This window comes from Arthroderma uncinatum (assembly GCF_011692745.1).
Source record: "Arthroderma uncinatum strain CBS 119779 chromosome Unknown scaffold2, whole genome shotgun sequence".
NCBI lineage: Eukaryota > Fungi > Ascomycota > Eurotiomycetes > Onygenales > Arthrodermataceae > Arthroderma > Arthroderma uncinatum.
In genome coordinates, this window is record NW_022983864.1 from 4878081 (window position 1) to 4900086 (window position 22006).

Consider the following 22006-nt stretch of genomic DNA (forward strand, 5'->3'; position numbering starts at 1 on the left):
AGAAGAATCCTGCCCAACGCAGGTGTATTATCATTAGATGCCAGAAACCATGGACTAACCGTCCAGGATGCTGATACCTCACAACAAGCTGAATTAGACTTAACACTAGAAACTCTAAGTCGCGATGTCATTTATATTATCAATAATACCAAAGAAAGAATGAAGTGGGATTCTATTCCTCCGCTTGTTCTAGTCGGACATAGTCTTGGAGGTGCTGTGGTCACAAATGTGGCCAAGGATGGTCAACTGGGTTCGAACGTTTTAGCCTATGCTGTCCTAGACGTAGTAGAAGGTGCGTTAATAAAGATCTTCCAATATACGTGCCGAATTGCTGATTCACTTTTCATCTCTGTGTCTGGATTATTCTAGGTTCTGCAATGGATGCACTCCAAAGTATGGAAACATATCTCTCTACCCGCCCTTCGAGTTTTCCATCCCTAGCTTCAGGAATTGAATGGCAGTACGGTTTACCCCTGATATCCCCCTTTTACTTAATTGGATCCTTCTGACCTTAAAGTAGTATCCGATCTCGAACAATAAGAAATACCTCGTCGGCACGAGTGTCTGTCCAGGGCCTTCTCCGTGAAGAACCTCACGAAGGAGACTCCGATTCGGCGGGATCTTGGAAATGGCGTACAGACCTAGCCAGCACAAAGCCATTTTGGGAGAATTGGTTCACTGACCTTAGCAAGAAATTCCTCGAAGCGCGTGGTGGGAAGCTGCTTCTCTTGGCCGGAACTGACAGGTTGGATAAAGAATTGATTATTGGGCAAATGCAAGGTATGACTTAACGTGTTTGGGTTATTTCATATGCTATGATTGTCATATACAAGAGTGATACTAATGTATATTCGTCATAGGGAAATATCAACTTCAAGTCTTCCCTGAAGCTGGCCATTTTATTCATGAAGATCAACCAGTTAAAACAGCACAGATTCTGGTGAATTTTTATAAACGGAACGACAGAAGTGCGCTTATCCTCCCGCCTAAAGTCAGTGAGATGCTAGCTTCGAAGGATGGCGCACAGAAATGGGGGCTCAAATGAACCTCGAAACCCGCATTTAATGCTAACGACCACAGCGTGCGTTAACAAGTATATAGTTGATGAGACTTGCCACTTGATATCCTTGGAGAGGATACAAGTCATACAAGGCTGGTGAAACCAGCGCACTCCACTAGAGAATAAAGCGAGACTAGTAGGGCCCGTTCAGTTTTATCTCATCAATTAAATTCTATCATAGGTATTAGCCTGAACCTGCCCATATCTTACATTAAATATAGCAGGTCGATTGAAAGATCTCAAAGGAAGACGACCAATACCGCCAGCAGCCAGCACTGCAATTTAAAGTCATCATACCCGATTTGTCCACCTTAAACACCCCCGAATGCCAGCAGTGAAACCAGAACTCCGCCGCCATAACCCGGCAGAAACATAACAGGTAAATTAGTTATAAAAGGCTTATTCAGGGCGTGTAAGCTCCGCCAGCAATCACTAAGTTCATCCTTGTAAAGCTGACATTGAAAACTGGCGTTTTCTTAGTGGGGAATGCGCTGATTTGGTCCGCTGTAACGACGGCGTCTTTTCCTTTCTTCTTCTTAGTAGGATTTCCTTTGGTTGTACCTGATTTAGAGGCGCCAGCCCCTACTGCTACAGTGCTTGCTGTAGCTGCCTGGGCAGATGCAGCATTTGCTGAGCTACCTGCGTCGATCTTGGTTCCACCGCCTGATTCACTTAGGACACGACCTTGCCCAGTTGAAGCATCACTGGCGGGCCCAGCGACATCCCATACACGGACTGTACCATCTGCACCTCCAGAAACAAGGACATTGGACTCGGCACTCCAGGATAGGGACCAAATGCCACCCTTTGCATGGCCACGCATGCGTTTTAGCAGCCTTCCGGGAGCAAGATCCCATAAAATGATAGTGCCATGATCGTCAGCGGAGGCAAGGAGTCGTCCATTGTTGCTGCATGACACGGCAGTGATGTTGCCAGTATGCCCAGTAAACATACGGACAGCATTACCTGTGCTCACAGACCACATGCGTACGGTATGATCGGAGCTTGCGGTAAACACATACGCAGAATTAGGGTGGAAGCATACGCAGTCAACGTCCTGATCGTGCCCAGCAAAGATGCGCTGTTGTCGAATCTTATTTGTAACCCATAGTCGTGCGGTTTTGTCATGTCCACCGGAGACGAAATAGTGACCGAATGGGCCCCAGGAGAGGCTCCATACTGGACCAGCGTGGCCTTTATAGACGACGATACACCTCCAAAGGTCAAGAGACCAAAGGCGAATGGTTTGATCAGCAGATGAGGAAAGGAGCCAGCGAGTGTTTGTTTTGACTTCTGCATCGTCTGGGCTTGCGATTGAAGGGGCAAAAGCCACGGCGTACACTGGGCCAGAGTGACCGTATAGTCTATGAGAATTTTTCGGGGTTGAATCGTCAGCATCGGGATATGTGGCGGGAATTGGACGTCCATCAAGACTCCAGACACGAATGTAAGAGTCTTGCATTCCTGCAGCAACAAGTGTGTTATCTCCAGAAAAATCCATGCAGGTAATTCTAAGGAACGGTCAGCTTAAAAGTATCACGACGAATCTTGCCCCTTAGTTCCAGCACATACCCCTGATTTGCATTATGGAACGTAAACATGCATACGCTAACCCCAGGAGCGACCCCTCCGCTTCTTCCATCGATTTTGAACCTGTCACGGTTCTCTTTAACCTTCTGAACTTCCATTGCCACGTCTCGCGCAGTTGAAGGGGGGTAGGGTATTTCTGAGCGGGAGGGGGCATCAAGATCTTCCTCTTTCTTGATCATTTGGTCGAAGTGTTGGACAAGGGTCTCTTTGCCGGGCCCTAGATCTTCCTTGGAATCTTCTTCTTCCAACTCTCCACGAACGTCTCCCTCCAGGGCTGTTTCCGGGGGTAGTTGTCCCAGCTTGAGACGTGGAAGCGCTCCAGCTATGCCTGGATTATCACCAGTATACGCTGAACCAGGGTGATGACCAGGGATACCTTCATCTTCAGCTGGTACACCAGCCGAATCTTTCCCTCTGGCTAACATTGCGCCAAAACTAAACCGGTCATCAGAAGCGCGATCCTTTGTGATAAGAGTGCAATAGCTACTCAAAAGGGCAGACATAACTGTTCCGCCTTCTTTATGTTTTGTTTCCAGGAATTGCATCAAATTGGAAAAGGCTGGGTTGCTCAAGGTGAGTCGGTACTTGTTTTCCAGGTATAACTTGGAGATTTTATTGTCTTGAACATGCTCTGGGAGATTTATCGACTGTAGTGCACGAATATCGTCTGTGTGTTCAGGGAGAAATAGATTCTTGTTGGCATCAAAAAATTGGTGGCCCTCCATCGGCGCCATAGACTTGATAAGGTTCAAGTACGAGTAGACAAAAAGTGGCCAAAGGACCCGTCTAAGCTCGGGCTTGGATAAAAATGCTGTTAGGTAGGTTTATCATAGAAGGCTCTGAGCGGGTAAAAATATACCTTGTAAATCTCTAAATTGTCTTCAACCCATAACTTTGTCATTTCTGTTGGAAGGATTCATTCATTAGCCTTGTGTTAACATATGTACTCAGGGATGTAGATATCACAAACCGAAGGCAGGCCGGAACTTTGGATGAGTATCACTAGAGACGGGTAGAAGTGGCCGTCCATCAATCTCCTGATTCGCTGACTCCATTCTGAAAATCGCTTCAGTTCGATTATAGCCCTTTTTCGCCAAGTAATCGATAACCTATACAGGGAAAAGTTCATTAGTGAATAGCTCAAAGGTCAAATATAAAATTTCTCGTAATAGTAAACACATAGAAGTAGCCTCGCAAAAGATGGCAAACGCAAGTAGATCGAAAGCGAAACGCAGAAATAAAACAAGTTATGATGACCCACTGCCGTTTGTATATATGGAGGAATTGGATCATGACGGGGACGTGTTTGCGGTTTCACTGGTGCTTTGTTGGGCACTGGCGCCCATCCTAGCGGACAACCGGGAGCCATTTCTATTGCTTCGTTCTCTATAGTTGATATAGCTGATGAAACGGCACTGGTCCCTGGAGTTGATTGATAAAGTGATACCGGGAGAGGGGAGTGGTCGACGAAGTAGAAGTAAAGAGGCAACAAGATTAGGGAGTACGCGGCGCAGTGTGGGAAAAAGGATATTGATGTCCCCACGAGGGACGGTGTTGTAAGATGAAGGAAACATGACGAAGACGGCAAAGTGTTGGCTCTTAAGTTTGTGTTCAAAGGCAGGGAATAGGCTTGGTCCGGAGAGTGAAGATGCCGAAGTTCGAGACCAAACTTCACCACAATGATGAAGTAAGACCAAAGTGATAGTAGTGTCCATCAACCTGGATGAAGGAGAGCCTAGGTGACCATTGGCCGGATGGGGGTATACAAAGAAGGCAAAGTCCGACAATAACACATAAAAGGGTAGGAGCCAAATAAAAAAAAAGCCATCATCGAGGGAACTTCTGCACTTCTGCAGTATAAACCCAGCCTTGAACATTTCTTAACTTACAATTTGGTTCAAGTCCTGCTGGGACACAGGTCCAGGGGGCCGGTTTGGCACCCCCGGCGTGCCGCCACCAGACGAAGGCCCGCTGGATATAGGTTGCTGGTGCTGAGAAGGCATCGTGACTCCGTTGTTTGGGCCAGTACTGCCGCTCCTGGGGCCAGGACTGGGAGCTCCAGCAGGTCCTGACATGTTGCTCTTTCACTGACTCCCTGGTTGTATGTCTCCTGCTGCTGGTCAAGTTGTTGGAATCGGCGTATCTCCAGAGATACAATCAGTAGTAGACGGCCTTGACGTTCAAGCTTTAGATATTCAATCACCTCGCAAACAGGCTAAAATTCATGACCAGAGAGACTAGATGGCAAACCGAGACGAGATATTGATGGCTCTTGTAAAAAAGATACTGAACTTGCAGTTTAAAGGTCGTTTCCATTCAACTCGATCTTTGGGTTGATCACGTGAGAACATATTCACGGTTAGTGATGACATAAGCAGACACAACTTCTGGTTGGCTTTAGACGTCGCCCGTAGTTAGGTATCTTGACAGTTAGTTTGCGAATATAGACTGATACATCTGGCTGGAGATGGCGTCTAACGAGGAAGTGTTCAGTCCTGCTGACCGTATTAACCAGCTTAATGAGATTGATAAAGTACGTGGGAATTCTATGCTGGATAATGACACCACTAACCCGAATCTAGGATGTAGCTCAAATACTGCAGTCTGCTGGACTTGCTATCCAGGCACTTACCAACAGCCCTTCACAAGCTTCGGGAATCTCAGAGACGAGAGAGTCACCCGTAGGAGGCGCTTTAGAAGCCCGTAAGAAGGCATTCAAAACCGCATGCTCCCAATACTTCGCCCTTGTTTCGTCCGTGGATGTCAAACTACGCCGACAGGTCTATGCTTTGGAAGAAGCCTCGATAATACGTGCAGAATCTACTGTTCCGGTCAAAACAGGAGATGGTATGGTTGGTGGAACGGGCGCAACCGCGCAATCGTCGTCCGGAACCGTTAACCCACTTGAAACAAGCTGGCTAAACAGTCGGAAGGATACGGTTGGGAAGGACAAAGAGGCGGAATTGTGGGCTGAGGCTAGCAAATTCATGAAGAGCGTTGCATCTAAAACACAGGATAACAGTCACTCTATAGGCACCGCCGATTCCGGTGGGAAAGAAGGCATGGAAGTGGATTGAGATGGCCGGTGATCAAGTAACTATTGACGGATAACCGAGAAATTTAAGGGCAACCGTGGATGGCCGATTTTTCGTTACGCCTCCGCGAAACAAGAGCCGTGGAGTTTGTAACCCCCGTGTTCCCTGCGCACCTACGCCGGAAGAAAGACCTACCAACCGATGGTTGTATATTCCCATGCTACTTCAAGATATCATCACGGCGACGCAACTACATTTATACCCATATGTCTTGTTGTACAAGGATGACTAATTCATCTAAAAGCGGCGTGTGGAAGAAATGTGGAGGTCAGAATAGTGTCTTTGGTGGGATGGTACACGCAGACTACAAACGGCTCCTTGACGACATAATCGGAGCATAAGGCATCGAACTCACAAACTGCTCATAGAACGAATCCCGTTCGCGCCTGTATGGAAGGATATTGCGGAAATATGATCATGTCGATTATCGAAGCGTCTGATACAAACATCATATTCGTTAAAATCCACGTCTGCCATATAACTTGTGTCTATATACAGGGATGGCAAAGTTGCAACGCTTTCTTATGCCGAGGGTTGGATCGTCAATTCCGTGTAAAGCTAGTCTGTGAAGAGAGTCAATCCTTGAATATTGGCAATGAATAAGTGCTTCTTCTCTATTTCATCATAGCGTTGATCACATTGCGATGAGCGGACTTCTCTTCGTTTGTTTCCGAGAGTGGTTGTAGACCTACAAATGCAACAGGTTAGTTTTCAAAATCAAAGTGTGAGCTGGAATAGGCTCTGAGGAGTATACTCACTTCTTAGCTCAGACACGACGTCTTTCGCTTTTCCGAAATAGACCTCCTCTAAATGAACAACTGTTGTTAGAAGACTTATTCAAGCTTGCCAGAGGGGGTAGGGACTGGGCATCCGTACGAAGTAAATTCCGCATCTTAAATTCCATATCCTCTACCAATCGTCCGACGTTCCAAACATGGCTTACATCCCCGTTCACAGCCATATCAGACTCAATCTGTCTCGTCATATTACCGCTCAGGTCCATTTCACCAAGTGAATCCGAGCTGGTAGATAGGTGGAGGATCACGGTGCTAGTGAGCCTATAATGGCATGTTCGACCACGGTCTGTAGCTTCGAAAACATGGATACTATCCCAGGCACCTGAGTTCTTTGATCCGGGGGTAATTCCTGTAAAGTGACAAGAGGAGCATGTTAGTTCGGTATTAGAACATTAAACCACACGGGGTTGAAACACCTTTCTTCAACAGTACGACTCCCGCAAACCCGTCCTCCAGGTCCCAGAAATAAACACTCCCAACTCCGCCATCATAATAAAGGTCTCGATAGGTATCAAACGCTCTGTTTGCCTCAACCTCTAGCTTCCTCACTCGCTCACTGGGTACTGTTCCATCTTCAATTGGTGGGTCAAATTCATTACTCCATGGGCTTCGGTAGCTGTCTCCATCACGGTTGTAGTCGCAAAGCAAGTAGTCGCGTTTAGAACGAGGGCATCGTCGGACTTCAAGTGGTTGGTCAACCGATGCGAGAAGGTCTTCTGTCAGCTCGGGAACGAGAGTGGTGATATTCTGTAGATTCTCCTTTGTGTTTCGTGGAGAGAGTCGGCGGAGAAGATCTCTGGTTTAGAATTATGTCAGATCATTCGCTTGTTCGGCGTTGTTGGGTTGATATTTCCTCGATAGTATACTTGGGAAGGCATCCGTCCTGGTAGGCGGGGGAGGGGGCCTGGACTGAATTGAGGGCAGTAAGGTGAGCTAGTAACTTACAAGGCGCTGTCAAACTGTGTATCCGCCATGGCCTCGTTGTAAAATGAGAAGTAAGAAGCCTAGAGATTCGAGTTGTTCGAGATGTATGAAGCTTGGGGGTGGGAGTGTTTGAGATAGAAGCATGTAAATAGAGATGACGAACCTACGGAATGAGGTGCGTGGTAGGAACTCTTAGTCTGCGTGTCCGCAATGTATCTATCAACGACCACTCTGGAGCCATACTTTATAACGGCCACCAGAAACACCAAAGGGTCTAAAATATTAATACAAAAGTCATAGCATCGTTAACCCAAACCATACACCCTCAAACCAAGCCTCAGATAGTAAGCAAAGATATACAAAGTTTAGAAAATACTAGAAAAATCGCTATCGTCACCAAGCATGTGTGCGAGGTCATCGTCGTTGGCGTCTCCAATACCATCTCTGGCGTCCTTCTCAGTCTCAGCTGCATTTTTTCGAGCCAGAGGATCATTCCCGGCAAATGACTCTGCAAATAATTGATCAATGTCCGGGAAATCATCGTCGAGGTTACCCTGGGATGGGAATACGTTGTCGTTATTAAGGCCGAATGACCCTGATGGCTGGGTGCACATCAATGACGAAAATCCCGGCTGAGGTAGAGTATCTTGACGCTCATTCTGGCGTTGATTGAGAGAGTTGGCGGCAGGACCGGTGCCAAATGCATCGGAAAAAGGATCATGTTCGTCAACTTCAGAAATGGGAGACGGCACCTCTTCATCCGGCTCCCATTCTTCGACATCGAGTGGTAAATAAGGCTCGTACTTTTCGTCACAATCGGGGCCATATTCTGACATTTCACGGACTGCCTTAGCCAGTCTGCGCGTTAATGTTGTATGAGGCACATTCACTGTCGGTCTGCAAAATCTCTGTAGGACAGGGTAAACGTCAAGTCGGGGGTAACGCATAATCTGTGGTGATGTTCCAGCAACGGTTTGGAAGTTTCGTCTCAACTCGAGCGTTTGACTGGGGGTAAGGGTCACCTCACTCAATGGCGGGAGTTCTGCAAGTTCCGGGCTCGGTTCTCGATATTCAGGCGAGTCTCTTGGTTTCGGACGCTTCTTACTGGCGCCTGTCATTGTCAATGCATTTGTAAACCCTGTTTCCACACCGTCGGGCATATGGAATTTCTTCGGAGGCCGCTTGGGAGCGCGACCACGCTTTGTTGGGACAGGCAGCTCGGCTTGAGTGTTTTCTATTGGGATCTCAATGCGCCTTTCATCAACGCATGGCTGTATCTCACGGGGTATAATCCGAGGAGATTTGTCCTCATGAAAAGTGAATCGGGTTCCTGAAGCAATTATCTGTTGCATCTTTTCATAGTTGTCCTTTGCTCGGATATACTTGTCTTCTTCCTTGCCCTCCATCAACAAGAGAACAACTTTGCCTGTGCGCTTTCTCCCCGTTCTCCCCATCCTCTGCAACATGCGAATAGGCGAAGCTGACGAATCGTAGCATATAATGAGATCGACTTCTCCAATATCAAGACCTTCCTCTCCAATAGAAGTCGCAACGATCGTATTGTATGTCCCCTCCTTGAAACTCTTGATGACTTCTAACTGCTTCTTCTGGTCCATGCCATCAGAGCCTTTGGCGCTTGCCTGACCTACGAAAACATGCGGCAGAACTATTGGGGCGTGTTTTTTAAGCACTCTGACAATTTCCTCTGCACTGTCACGGAAATGGCTAAAAACCATCACCCGTGTCTTGGAAGGGGAACCTCCTTCGTTATTGGCGTCCGCGTCCAGAAAATGGTTCAGAATGACCTGTTTGAGATATTCCAATTTAGGATGGCCAATAAAATCCTCATCGGTCATCTTCGCTCGTAAAGTGGTCATCATGGATTTGAAACTCCCATCGTCCAAGATCTGACGACCGTATTTTCCTCCCTTTCCCTGACCTCCATCCGCAGAACCGTCACGAAAGGATACCAAGTTACGGTAAAAGGGCCCAAGGCCGTGGTATTTCAGAAGTTCAGTAGCATGGGCAAGGCTAGCAAGGACTGTGAATATGCTATTGACCATCCCCTTTAGACCCCAGTTAGCGTTTCTGCCAGCAGGAGACATCATCCATTTTTTCCTAGCTTCAGTTAATCCAAATGGAGTGAGAGACATTGGGTCATCCCCCCAATAGGCGTTGAGGTTACGAAGCTTCTCAACAACAGGTTTTAGTGCTTTTGAGAATTGCTCCATGCATACTCTCATATCTTCCGAGTTAGAAAAGGTTATGGTTTCCACATTTTTGGCATGGACATATCCTCGGATGTCAAGCGATTCTTCAGTACGTATCTCAACTCTTGAAATATTCAAGCCGTCGATTACTTCTTGGACAGTTTCCACGGTTGACCCGGGGGTCGCGGTTAGTGCCAGGACTCTGAAGCTAGTATTAAATCGCTGTATGAACTTGACGACCTCAACATATACATATGCACCTGTCGCACGATGGGCCTCGTCAACGACTAGAAGCACAATTCGCTTCGGATCAGCAATGCCGCTCTTCAGGTCATTAATGAGAGTCTGAGGCGTCATGAAAAATACCCGTTTTGTCTGCCATTCCACCGCTCGTAGGCCCGGCGCGACATTGCCTGTAAGCATTGTGGTTTGGGAACGAGGAATTCCAACGATATTAAAACACGCATCAACTTGCTGTGAGACTAACGGCCTTGTTGGAGCAACGAATACAATCTGAGCGTCTTTTGTCCATCTGAACCAGTTTAGCATAACCGTTGCGGCGATGAACGTCTTCCCCAAACCAGTTGGTAGGGCAACAAGAAGATTATGAAAGAGACCACGCTGAGAAATGTTATATTGGTAGTCACGTTTTGTCCCCAAATTCATAGGGAAAGTCCACGTTTTCAAAGCTTCAGAGTTGAGAGAGTGATGTGTCGGAGGCTCGTTTTGGCTTGCAAGGGGCCAGGCTCGGGAAGCCAACTGGGATTGAGACTGGTTGCTTGCAATGCCGCCAAATAATGTAGTTTGCCGAAAACTCTGCTGTTGTGAGCTCGATTGTCGCCATTGTGAGGTTTGAGGGGCCAGTTGGGACGTAATTAGAATGGTCCCATTTCTAGGTGCCTGGCGAGGTGAAGATAGGGGAGACGAATCGAACACATCAGGTATGTCATCCGGGTCGAAGTCTAAGCCTAACACTCTCAAATCTGGATTACCGTTTATTGCGGGCGGTGGAGAAAGAGCGAGATCCTGCTTTGGCCGGGGGTTATCGATAATGCGATTGGTTACTTTTGTCTTCTGCACCGATGTCTCTTCCCGCAATGATTTAAGAGAGGCACGGATGGCTGCCTTAAAGTCCTCATCTGAGCCTTCGGTTTCCTGTTGGTCATTTGCATTTTCGGCTGGTACCGCCTGAGGGGGAGAGACCGGAGAGAATGAGATAGCAGGAGAAGGCGTCGGGTCTGGGTCTGGTGGTTCGGGTTGAAATAGTTGAGGGGCGGGCTTCTTCCACCGTGGACCACGGATCCTGGAAGGGCTTGACGAGGGCTGAGTCAATTGCGTCACAAATACCGGTTCCTGATTTGTATAGTATTTGGGTTGGTATATAAGGGCGTTCGCGGACTGTTTAGTCGACTCCCTTTTCCCTATATTGGGACGAGCTTTCCGGAGTGGTAGTCCATCCTCTGATTCTGCCTCTGATTCTTCCTCCGAGTCCTCCTCTGATTCGCCTTCGGGTCCAATATCAATTCCGTCGTCATCATCAACGCTGTCCTCCCCCGGCTCTTCTTCTTCTCCCTCTTCAGCCTGGCTGTCACTTTCTATATCTGTACGGGAAGAGGGCGGAGGTTTGTATAGACGTCGTCGTTTTGCTGGTCGTGGGCTCTCAGAGAAGGCTGAAGAGTCTGGATTCGGACGAGTGGGTTCGTCAGAATCTGACAGGATCGTAACCATCACTCTTTGGCATACTGTTGGCGTTCAAAAGTGCCATCCTCGAGCACTCATTATCGTCGAAGCTGTACGGAGTAGACTTTCGCGTTCCGGCCAGTAAACGCGAAAGCACGTGATGTTCATGGGTTTTCGCACCCATTTATATTCCAACGCCATATCAAACTGCCCCTTGTATAACATTAGTATGCCAATAATTTATTCAACTGCGAGTTGCTTATGAATCTTTATATCATTCTTACTACTCCATACTTAATTATCAATGCAAAGTGGGAGCAACCAAATTGAGCATAGGTGGTGTAGGGGCTACATGAGTTGATCAAGCCAATACATCACTATAAGAGATTAAACGCGGTAGATTCTGTTCAACATGATGCAGCTATCATAGCTATGACCATAGCTCCAAATATAACATCTGTAGCCATGGGAACTCGACGTCAAATGGCTCTATCGTACAAACCAACCAGCCACCCCAATCGTCGTCCCATCGTGTAGACAATGCTGCCATAGAATACTCCCAGTAGCTTGGGTACCAACCCGATGTTTCCCAGTCAATGAGTGTGACCTCATACTTCTTCTCATCTCTAGAACTGGTACCGTCGTTGGAAGAGTTATAAGGTCGAATGATGACATTTTTTCGTTGAAAGTCCCCATGTGTGAATTTCGATTCGTGCCCTCGAAATACACTCGATAAGGAGCGGCGGTAAAAGTCTGCCCTATATGCTGATCGATACTCCGATTCAGCGATATACTTGAGTGCCAATGCCTCATTCAGGTCGGCCTCGTTTTCGAATGGCCCATTTATTGCAGGGTTTGGCTCTGGGGTCCAAAACATTCCACCTGGCATACGGCGTCTACCTAAGGAGCCGAAGTAACCTGGCGAGGGAAGGTTGCGTAGCTCTACAAAATATTGTTTAAGGGTTAAAGCTATGTCCTCCTTTTCTCGATTGGATAGTGATTTCCATTGAGTATCTAGGGTATCCCCCTCGATATACTCCATAACAATATAGTTCATGGAGGCTTCTGGCACGTTATAAAGGGCATAGATTTTCGGAATTTTAGTTTTAGTTGCGAATCGTAGGTAAACCATGTTTTCCCCTTCGACGAGATCAAGCTGAAGGCTATCGCCAAATTTCACAACATAATTTCCCACTCTGGCGACCTTATAACCATTATGATCCACAAACACTGCTGCTTCCTCGATTTCCGAGTTGCTTGGGAGGGGAACGGGTAAATCAGAAGCAAAATATGGAATCTTGACAGGCCATTCCATCGTGTGGTCTTATAGATCGAGCTTTATGACCTGGGGTTTATTGTTGAAGAGAACCAGTTGAGTAAATACATAAGTTCCAAGGGTAAATCTTAAGTTAAATCACGTGTATATACATAGCACAAACGCATCTGTCAGGAAGTTACTATAACTTACCCTCAGAAATTAACAATGATTATGACAGGATCTTAAATAAGATCAGTAGACTTAAAATAGTCACATTGTTATTACATATCATCGTTGCAGCTGCACGGCTGTAAACTGTGAAAGATATGAGGTTCAAGGAAGACCTCAATCTGCGGGGTCTGTTCGACGTATTCTCGTTTGACTAGGTGTTTTACAACCCTTCTTTGGCGAGCATATCTACCCCCTGGTAGTTAGCATATTGAACCGTGTAACGTTTAATTGGATCCGCCAACACGTACCTGCAATATCGAGATAAAATGCTACAGCATTGAATCTATTGAATCACCATGAGTTAATTATCCACCAATATCCTTCCTGCTGTGGCTTGCTGAATTCCATGTGACTTACTTCTTCTTATTACCCGTCAGCTCGGCAACTAGCCATTTGAGGCGATTTGTCCAGTTTATCAGGTCAAGGTGGCTGACTCCAACCAGGGTGCCTTTGTAACACCCCCACCTGCTACTTGCGACACTGACAAGACCGTCATTGGGGCCCTCCTCCTTGTCTAATATTCGCCTTGATTGACCAAATATCGACCAGGTCTTTGGGGATAATATGGCCCCATATGAGTAATATCTGCGTTAACGTGAGTAGGTGTTCAATATAAGCGTATTAAATACCGCAGATTTCTAACCTAACGCCATCAACATTCATAACGTTTGGGTTAAATGTTTCCGCTAGGTACTTTCGGGTAAGCTGTTTAAAAGCTCCATTTTCTAGTCCCAGGCGGTCGAGTATAAAAAAGGCCTGGGAAAGTCGTTCCTCTATGTAAGCGTAAGCTTTTGCCTTCCAAGGAATATATTCCATTTGCACAAACCGCCAAGCCACTCGAGAGCGTAGTCGGCCACTGCAGAGCCTATGTAGTCTGATTAGAGATTATACCTATGGTATGATATTTAGAAAAGGAATGTATGCCAACCTTGGTGAGGAGTTGCGATAGTTGTTAATGAAACAACTTCGAATGTCGTTGGCCGTAGCTTACTGATCATATATCGTGCATCCAGACCACTTAAACGAAGGAATTATCCAGGTTAGTGCAAGAAGCAGACGAAAAGAATTTAACAATTGAATCAACAGCGTACCCCTATTGAGGAAGGTAAGCAAACATTCTTCAGGGGGCGGATGGTAATTTACGACATCATACCATGCTATGCCTATAGAGCCAATCCGGTCAGTCATGCGATAGCTTTCAAAATTCAAACTGCTCCTGAGCTAGAGAAAACGAGCAACGATAGGTGGTTAAACTCACGCAATAATATTAACTTTTCTGCCTTGTACGCGACTCTCGATCCCCTTTATCAGCTGCTCTGCACGCTTTTCGATGGAAGCCGACGGGGAAACGGGAGCTGTGATGACTTCCACCCCGTTGATTGAGTAGGCATCCTTGATCCCCCTCCAATAATGAATAGCTGGTAATGCCCGCTTTGCGATTCGTAGTTCATCAAAACCTAGAAGTCCGTGGGCCAATACTATGGGGTGCTTTGGTTTCACTGCACCGAGCAGTTAAGGCATTCATGCAGCGTGTACCAATCAGAAACATGCTCATTGCAGTTCATTCTGTCGTGGGGGGTATTGTTGTGAACTCACGATATGAGTCTCGAATGTTGGCATATTCATCTTCAATTAGGTGGCCGAGTCCAACAAGCCGGCGATCCAATAATCGACTTGTGCGGTTTGGGTCGAAGAAGGTGAATTGTCGGGCCTGTTGGTGCCCATGCGGATAAAGTAGCGGCTTTAATGGTCTAACCAAGGAGCTGTGCACCCTTGTGCTTGCGCATTTCATGTCTTCGCTGCTTCTCTGGATGATGTGGTGGTGGCTGGTTAGCCTCAGGTATGAGGTCACACCCAACAAAAGAAACGTAGGCGACGCTCCGCAGAGCCGAGAGACAATAATAGGGCGAGCTACTTAATGTGTAAACCGGGCTCTTTGGTCGATAGATGAGTGTATCCAAGTGGGAAAACAGCTTGTTAAATGTTTGTCTGAGGTTGACCAAGGAAGTGTATTTCATGTGATGATGCATTTACCAGGGCGCAAGGCGAAATTGGCTGTAAAGCTATCTATGTCTATCCACAGCTACACTTCCTGCCAATGCCTTACACGATGACACAAACCACATATTAATTATCTCTGTGGCTCTCACAAATAATATAAATTCCTCAAGTGTTTAACCAAAGGCGCAAGTTTACCACTGCGAAAAAAATGAATGATCCCGAGCACATGAACAAGAATCTTAACCGAACCGTTAGAACATAAATCAAAGCCAGTGTAATCTAAGCCTTCTTAGCTATTTTCTCTGGGACCTGAGGATTGACATCTAAAACTGTCTTGATAAGGTCGTCGACCACCTTGGGTCCCTTGTCTTTGCCAAATGCCTTGATTTCGAGGAGCTGAGCTTCGGCATCCTTGTTGGCATCGTCTTCGGCCTTTTGGTTACCGCTAGAATGCTGGAGAGAGAGGTATCGTTAGCTTTACTCATGTGTGTATATGTCAAACTAGGCGTCTTCTTCGCTGTGGATGAGATGTAATCGATGCATTGCCGGATCATCAGCGGGAAGTTATTGCGTTACCTCAGCTTCGAATTTCCGGAATTCATCTTCCTTCTGCTTCTTGTAATCTTCGATTTCCTTTTGTGCCTCGGACTTGGCGTCCTTTATCCGCTTCGTACGGTCTGAATGGGTAGAAGGTTAGGATTCGTTCTACAGCTTCGGTGCTGGGTAGGAGAGAGGATAAACAAACATTCTCTAGCTAATGGATGAGTTAGTAAGGTTACAGACTTGTCCAGGAGAGTCCTATACGATCAAACTCACCATTTTGCACTATCTTCTGAGCTTCCCTTTCCGCCTATCCGTCTCATGTTAGCTGAGGGGTTTGCCGGAGTAAGGTGGGCAGGAGCCATCATACATCAAGGAGGGTTTGAATTCCCGCAGAGTTTTGTGCAGCCTATAGCACCCATTGTTAGATTTGCTGCTGATACCCAGATGTCCACGATGAGCACCCTTACCATAATGAATCACTTGCGTCCTGTTTCACGGAATGGATGGTGCTGGAGGTGCCGTCATTGAGTACGGGGCTGATGCCTCTTTAAACCTGCCCCAACTAAAAATCACGTGAGGCTATGATGCTCCGAAAAGCTGGAGCTTTCAAGTTTCCATTGTCGAGTGACAAAGGGAGCTCTTACTTCAAGCTTCTAACACTTCTTCATTCTCCTTCTCCTATCATTACGCTCTCATCTGAGACAAAAGGGAACTGCAATGTCTCGGGCCTCGAAAGTTACGCTGGGAGTCACTTCCCTTGTGACTGTAGGCATAGTCTACTTTGTCCACTGGTCCCAGGAGGCAGAACGATTGGTAAGGGTCCTTTTCATTGTATTCTCTTTATAAGTCTGGGATCTTACTGATTTCTTTCCGGTAGGCGATGCACGCTGGTGTTGAGCGAGACATGGAGCAGCAGCGAATCAAGCGAGAGCGACAGGCAGACTTTGAGATGCAGAGACGACTCGAGGCGGAATATAAAAAGGCCCAGACCGTCTCAGATAGTGTTCCACCTCTTCCGATATCTGGGAATAAAGGCGTCAACCAGCAAACATAAGATTCGGAGACCTTAAATCTTTCTCTCTGTGCACAGGACGAGATTGCACTTCGTAAACGAGCTACGGTTCCCCGACTTTCCGAGCTGGCCTCCATCGGTACCGAACCTGGCTGTTTCAATGGCGGAAGATCCAATACTACGAATCAATGACTATTCGAGTCATCTCGGCACCTACGTCCTGGACACGATCAATCCTTTCAATGACACATCAACAAAAGCGCCGCATACCCACGACATAGACTCACGACTGACATATTATCTTAACCTGCCATCCCTTCTGACCCAATATCACCCCGACCTATGATATTTGGATGTAGACTACGAATTTCGGTCCAATCCCCACTTAGAATTGTACAGGTATAATTATAGACCAGAGAGCCTGTCCCTGTCACTTCAACCACGTCAACCGCTTGTCAATCACCTACGGCCATTATCCTCGGATATATAGCCTTTACTCTCCTGTAGGACACAAGTGGCTAATGTGAAGCCGACTATTTGCTTCAATTTAGACCTCGTATATATCCAAGTAAATCGAAGCCATACCTGTAATTACCCAAAATTGCTGTAGTGACAAAGCCAAAGTACCCCTATCGACCATTAAATATCAGCTCAGGGTTAAAGACAGGGTTCAGTGCTCCGTATCATTGTGAGCTCATCCATAATTCATGATAGGGGGGTGGTGCTGCTGTGAGACCCAGCAAACTATTACGCAGATCAGCTAGTTTGTTTTTATCTGGCGCCGCGCGACCAAGCTTAACGACCTAACTGGTGCCTGGCGCGTTGTTCCGAGTGCTTCCCCGCCACCTAATTATTGCACCTGACACCACAATCACCGCTGTTATAAAGCGCACATCGTGGATGTTGGAGTTGAAAAAACCTGATGCCGATGACTCTGGGGAGGGAGCCGGTATTTTTCCTTGTTGACGCTCCCGTTATACGTCCACTCTCCACCTCTTTCGCCCTTGCATATACGTACCCTGCGAAATGCCGATAAGCCGACTCCTCAGCTACGCCCCTTATAAGAGCCTTACCCGGTGTCGATGAGCGTTCCCACGTCGGTTAAAGATGTCTGCGTCGAAGATGGAATGTTGCTGTGGAAGGGCTGACTGCGCGTATCTGGAACACAATTCAGCTGCTTTGGCTGTCCTGGAACGAGATGTGGAAACTGCTGCGCGACTTGGTCAGGTATGCATGCATAAGCCGGGTTGGTCGTGTTGGACGAATCAGTTTCCAACCACTCATATATCTTTACCGCTACTCGTCTGAATATTAAGCTGTAGCTCTATCCCTGCTAATACTTTTATATTGGAATCCGTTTATAGGCCCTACTTGACCGTCATGAGTCCTTCAAACTCGAATCAAAGAGCGATCGGGACCGGATGACCGTGGAGATGGAGAAGCTGGAACTGCGGAAGAAGGAAGTCGAAACTGAAAATGCACGAATAGTGGAAGAAAACCGTGGCCTACTCGATCAGCTGGAGAAGTTGAATCAACTCCTCACAGAATCAGATGCACAAGTTAGGACCTTGACCACCACCCTGCAAAGTACACAGCTGGAGGTTAGACGGTTGTCGTCTTCCACCAAGCGTGTGGAACAGCTAGAGGAACAACTACTTCAACTAGAGAATGAACAGGCACAGCTGGAGGAAACCCTGCTTGTAACGCAGGAAAGCGAGAGTGCGGCCATTCAGCGATGGAGAAAGGCGGAATGCACTCTGGGGGACCTACATGACCAACTTGATCGAATCGAAAGGGAAGCACGGCAAGAACGCGAGAAACATGTTGAGATGATTGGGAGATTGGAACGAAGGAGATTGGTGGAGAGAGATTTGGATGCAGCTGCAGGTCGGATAAAGGGGGCCGCAGCTACTGCCTCACTATCACGTAGCGGAAATGGAACGAACGTGGTGTCCCATTTCGTGCGTGATATTCTGAAGGATAACGCAAACCTCCAACAATGTGTTACCGAGCTGAAAGAGATGCTTCATAACTCCAACGAGGACGTACGATATCTCCGTGATCAACTTCAACTTCACCAACCCCTCGCTCCCAGCTCTATAGAAGAATATGCCTACGGCAACCTTGTTCCTCTCAGCGAAGAGCTCGAAGACAAAGCGCCGGAACAGGTGCCTCAGGAAATCCATGTGCATCATCATTTCCATAACCCAATATCGACACCACCGAGGAGAGAGAAACAGATCCCTATACATCGACGTCAAAAGAAAAGACGGCCAGTTCTACCTCCGACTCTTCATGAGATCTCTCCAAGGGCGCTGTCAATGACGCAGTCCATGCATCGACCCACCAACTCGACGTCTTCAGTCTCTAGTACCTTCTCACAGGCTTCAACTTCACTACCACATCACGGAGTGACGTCAGCCCTATCCTCCATCCCCAGTTCCCCGCTTTCAGGGTATAGAACATCATCCATATTTGACCGGCATGATTCTGGCTTTGATTCGTCTCGACCTACCAGCCCGGAGAGTGTGGTCTTCTCACCCCCACGATACAAACCAAGCCACCGCCCGAAACTTTCTGATGCCTCATTTCGTTCTATTTACGAAACTGATGAGTACGAGAGGAGCGAAACTCGTACGTTAGCGATTGAAGGAATTACCGATCCTCAGCCAGAAACGGAAAACTCTCAACCATCTGAATATAACAGCACAAACAACAGCCCCGTCGAAGAATTGCCGGACTCACAGCAGAAAAATGAAGACCCCAAACCGCAAGAATGTGACGACACGGACAACGGTCCTATTGAGAAGACGGCAGAAAATTCCAACGTATCTAACCAGTCGCACAAAGATACAGTGGAACCCCACCTTGATCCCCCAATTCATCTTTCGTCAACACCTACCCATCGAATACGGCGTTCTGATTCCCACGAAAGTCTCATTTCTGTCTCCGGCATGGATATACATACGTCAAGTAAACCTCCCAGCTTGGCGTTAATGTCTGCCCCAAGGTTTTTTCCAAGAACTCCAAAGCGTGTATCATATACTGGTACAATATTCCCTTCCCCCGCCCCGGTTATCTCGAAGACGAACGCGATTGTGACTAAAGCGTCCTTGACCGGTGACCAAACGTCGATTTCCTTGCTTTCTTCCGTTGTGTCTACAAGTACCAGAAACCTCCGAATCGTCTCGGATAGTGCCGTTCAAACTCAGAGCGATACGGCATCTACCATTTCAGCATCATCAGAGCCCACGTTACCTTCCAAGGCCGGAGTACCTATCCGAGGTGTCGGTATTGGGAAGCGTATGGGTGGCTGGGTACGGGATAAGTGGTCCACAAACGCAGCTGATGAGGTGGGTGGATATCCATCCTCACTTCCTGCGGGATCGTTTATGGCAAGACCACCGGGCGTCAATCAGATTGGCCCAATACTTGGATTACGCCCTCCTCCACCAGCACCAGTATCACTCCACCCAGAAAATCTGAACCAAGATCTACTACAAGAGTCTCTACTCGAATAATGGGAACTGGTTTCCCCTACTTTCGAACGACCTTCTCTACCTCTTTTTTAATAATATTAACATACCACAGCCGACCACCGCTCCAGCTAATACATAAGTCACCTTTCTTCCCATCATCGCAACCGGAGTCATCTGTTTTCATCTCATTTGATCATATACTGCTCGTCCTAGACTTTTCATTTGTCGCATAATGATACCCCGGAGTCTTGCAATCGTTTAGTCTGTCGTTTAATAACTTTTTAGCATCTTGTTCATAATTTATGCGCCGGTGATGGTGTGGCCTGTCGGATATGTATATATAACTCTGCATAGCGGTATCTACCTTGTTAATCTTACTCTCAATATATGTATTGATTCTGTTAAATTCCAAGTCGAGAAATATGAGATGATGACAAAACAAAGACTGATGAGTAATAACCTTATTTAGACGCTGCCTGGCCCCTGCGTCCGCGTCGGAGTGGAGCCCCGCGGAAGGAACGTCAACTCTTGCTTGCTTAGATGTGCGCAGTCCATCCCACTCTCCAATTCCTGACTTGTTTCGCAGTAAACACTCGAGGAAAGCCGGTTTTCTCTAACGAATATCTCGCGTAGTCTCAGAGTACGCAGGTTTTTGGTCTATCACAGAAGTCGGTTGTCGTGTGGCCTATGACGTAACCATTGCTGTGATGCACATATATTCACCGATTATATCTTCTGCAGCCTTTATATAATATAATATTACCTACCGGCTACCATGTTGTCAAAAGAGCCAGACTCTATGCGCCAGGATGCTGGCGGAGATGCACCTATGCGCCAAGTGGAGTTATCGCCAAACGACCGTTTCTTCCGATACTTCCAAGAGGAAGTAGCTAGTATGTTACTCTCAAGTTCACGACATATATTCTTTTCCAGTCTCTCACTAACCGCCAATTCTAAATCATGTAGATTTGGAGGAGAAAATAGGCCAGCTCCCGACAATTCCTGTGGCTGGAGGTGTCGATGCAGCCGACTATTGCCTGGCTGATATTTCACGCTTATCAAATGAGGTTAAAGATGCATCGTCGTATATCCCAAGCTATGACCAGCGGGTATATTCAGAGGTAGGTCATATAACCTTACCAATGTCATTTTAAGGAGCTCGCTTCGCGATCCTCAAGCTAACAACTGGAATAGTCCATCAAAGCCCTTCAAGAAAAACTCGCAGAGACAAAAGCTGCTATAGCACCACGCAAGAAATTCGCATTCAAGAGGGCTCGTCAACCTACGCCTGTAAGGGCCTCACCTGCCGCGGAACCAGTTCCTCCTCAACTCTCCCAATCTCCCGCGTTAAGTAACCCCGACACGACAATGGGAGGAACTCAAACACCATCCAACGGCCCACCCGTCGTCTCCTTCAATAACATCAGTAACTCACATGTTGCAATTCCCGAATCAGCCCCCCTTGAAAATTCCTCTGCTGTAGCCTCCGACATCACCCATTGCGTTCTAGACCTGTCATCTCCCCCCGAAACAGGCAGATCGTTCGCCAACTTCACAATCAAAAATGTTACAGACAGTCTATTGATTTGCGGAAAAGTAGATGGCGCCGCACATATTACTGGAATCAAAGATTCGGCGCTAGTGGTATCCTGCCAACAGTTTAGGATGCACGATTGTACTAATGTTGTAGTCTACTTGAGCTGCGCAAGTAATCCGATTATCGAGGATTGTCAAGATATTCGGTTCAGTGCACTTCCAGACTCTTATGTGAGTTCGCCTACTCTAGTCAGTGTATCTGTTACCCCATTCGCTGGTTTGGTGCAATACTGACTTTTCAACGTATGGCAGGCGGCTCAAAATGGTAAGCGGACAGATATGTGGTCTCATGTGGAAGACTTTAAATGGCTCAAGGCCGAACAGAGTCCCAACTGGAAGATTTTGGAAGCGGGTGAGGCTGTGCCGGAGGCAGTTTGGGAGACTCTATCGACTAAGAAGCATGAGTGGTCGCTGGATGAAATTTTGAAAGCGACGAAGCTGCTGATGCCTAAGTTTGAGCATTTTTTTGCGCAAGGACTGGAGTCCTTGGGTTAATGAAGGTGATTATTTCGGGAGTTACTGTCAGGCAT

General features: G+C 47.1%; 5 protein-coding genes across 5 annotated transcripts; 3 read left to right on the forward strand and 2 right to left on the reverse strand.

The window, feature by feature from the left end:
• Positions 1–1463: 1463 nt before the first annotated feature.
• Positions 1464–3705, reverse strand: GIQ15_03433 (uncharacterized protein; the record flags this gene model as incomplete). The annotated part of the gene is made up of 3 exons (XM_033550850.1): positions 1464–2571; positions 2633–3461; positions 3621–3705. 3 exons carry the CDS (start codon positions 3703–3705, stop codon positions 1464–1466), a joined length of 2022 nt encoding a protein of 673 aa, XP_033408011.1.
• Positions 3706–5117: 1412 nt separating this feature from the next.
• GIQ15_03434 (uncharacterized protein) lies at positions 5118–5727 on the forward strand (the record flags this gene model as incomplete). Its single annotated transcript, XM_033550851.1, has 2 exons — positions 5118–5183; positions 5233–5727. The coding sequence occupies 2 exons, from the start codon at positions 5118–5120 to the stop codon at positions 5725–5727; spliced, it is 561 nt and encodes a 186-aa protein (XP_033408012.1).
• A 632-nt stretch (positions 5728–6359) lies between these two features.
• GIQ15_03435 (ATP-dependent DNA helicase) lies at positions 6360–12671 on the reverse strand (the record flags this gene model as incomplete). Its single annotated transcript, XM_033550852.1, has 9 exons — positions 6360–6433; positions 6504–6551; positions 6622–6891; positions 6959–7338; positions 7488–7546; positions 7634–7740; positions 7843–11418; positions 11473–11569; positions 11859–12671. The coding sequence occupies 9 exons, from the start codon at positions 12669–12671 to the stop codon at positions 6360–6362; spliced, it is 5424 nt and encodes a 1807-aa protein (XP_033408013.1).
• Positions 12672–17822: 5151 nt separating this feature from the next.
• On the forward strand, positions 17823–19922 carry GIQ15_03436 (uncharacterized protein; the record flags this gene model as incomplete). Its single annotated transcript, XM_033550853.1, has 1 exon — positions 17823–19922. The coding sequence occupies one exon, from the start codon at positions 17823–17825 to the stop codon at positions 19920–19922; it is 2100 nt and encodes a 699-aa protein (XP_033408014.1).
• A 733-nt stretch (positions 19923–20655) lies between these two features.
• GIQ15_03437 (tubulin-specific chaperone C) lies at positions 20656–21971 on the forward strand (the record flags this gene model as incomplete). The annotated part of the gene is made up of 4 exons (XM_033550854.1): positions 20656–20773; positions 20847–21001; positions 21075–21647; positions 21729–21971. The coding sequence occupies 4 exons, from the start codon at positions 20656–20658 to the stop codon at positions 21969–21971; spliced, it is 1089 nt and encodes a 362-aa protein (XP_033408015.1).
• Positions 21972–22006: the final 35 nt, after the last annotated feature.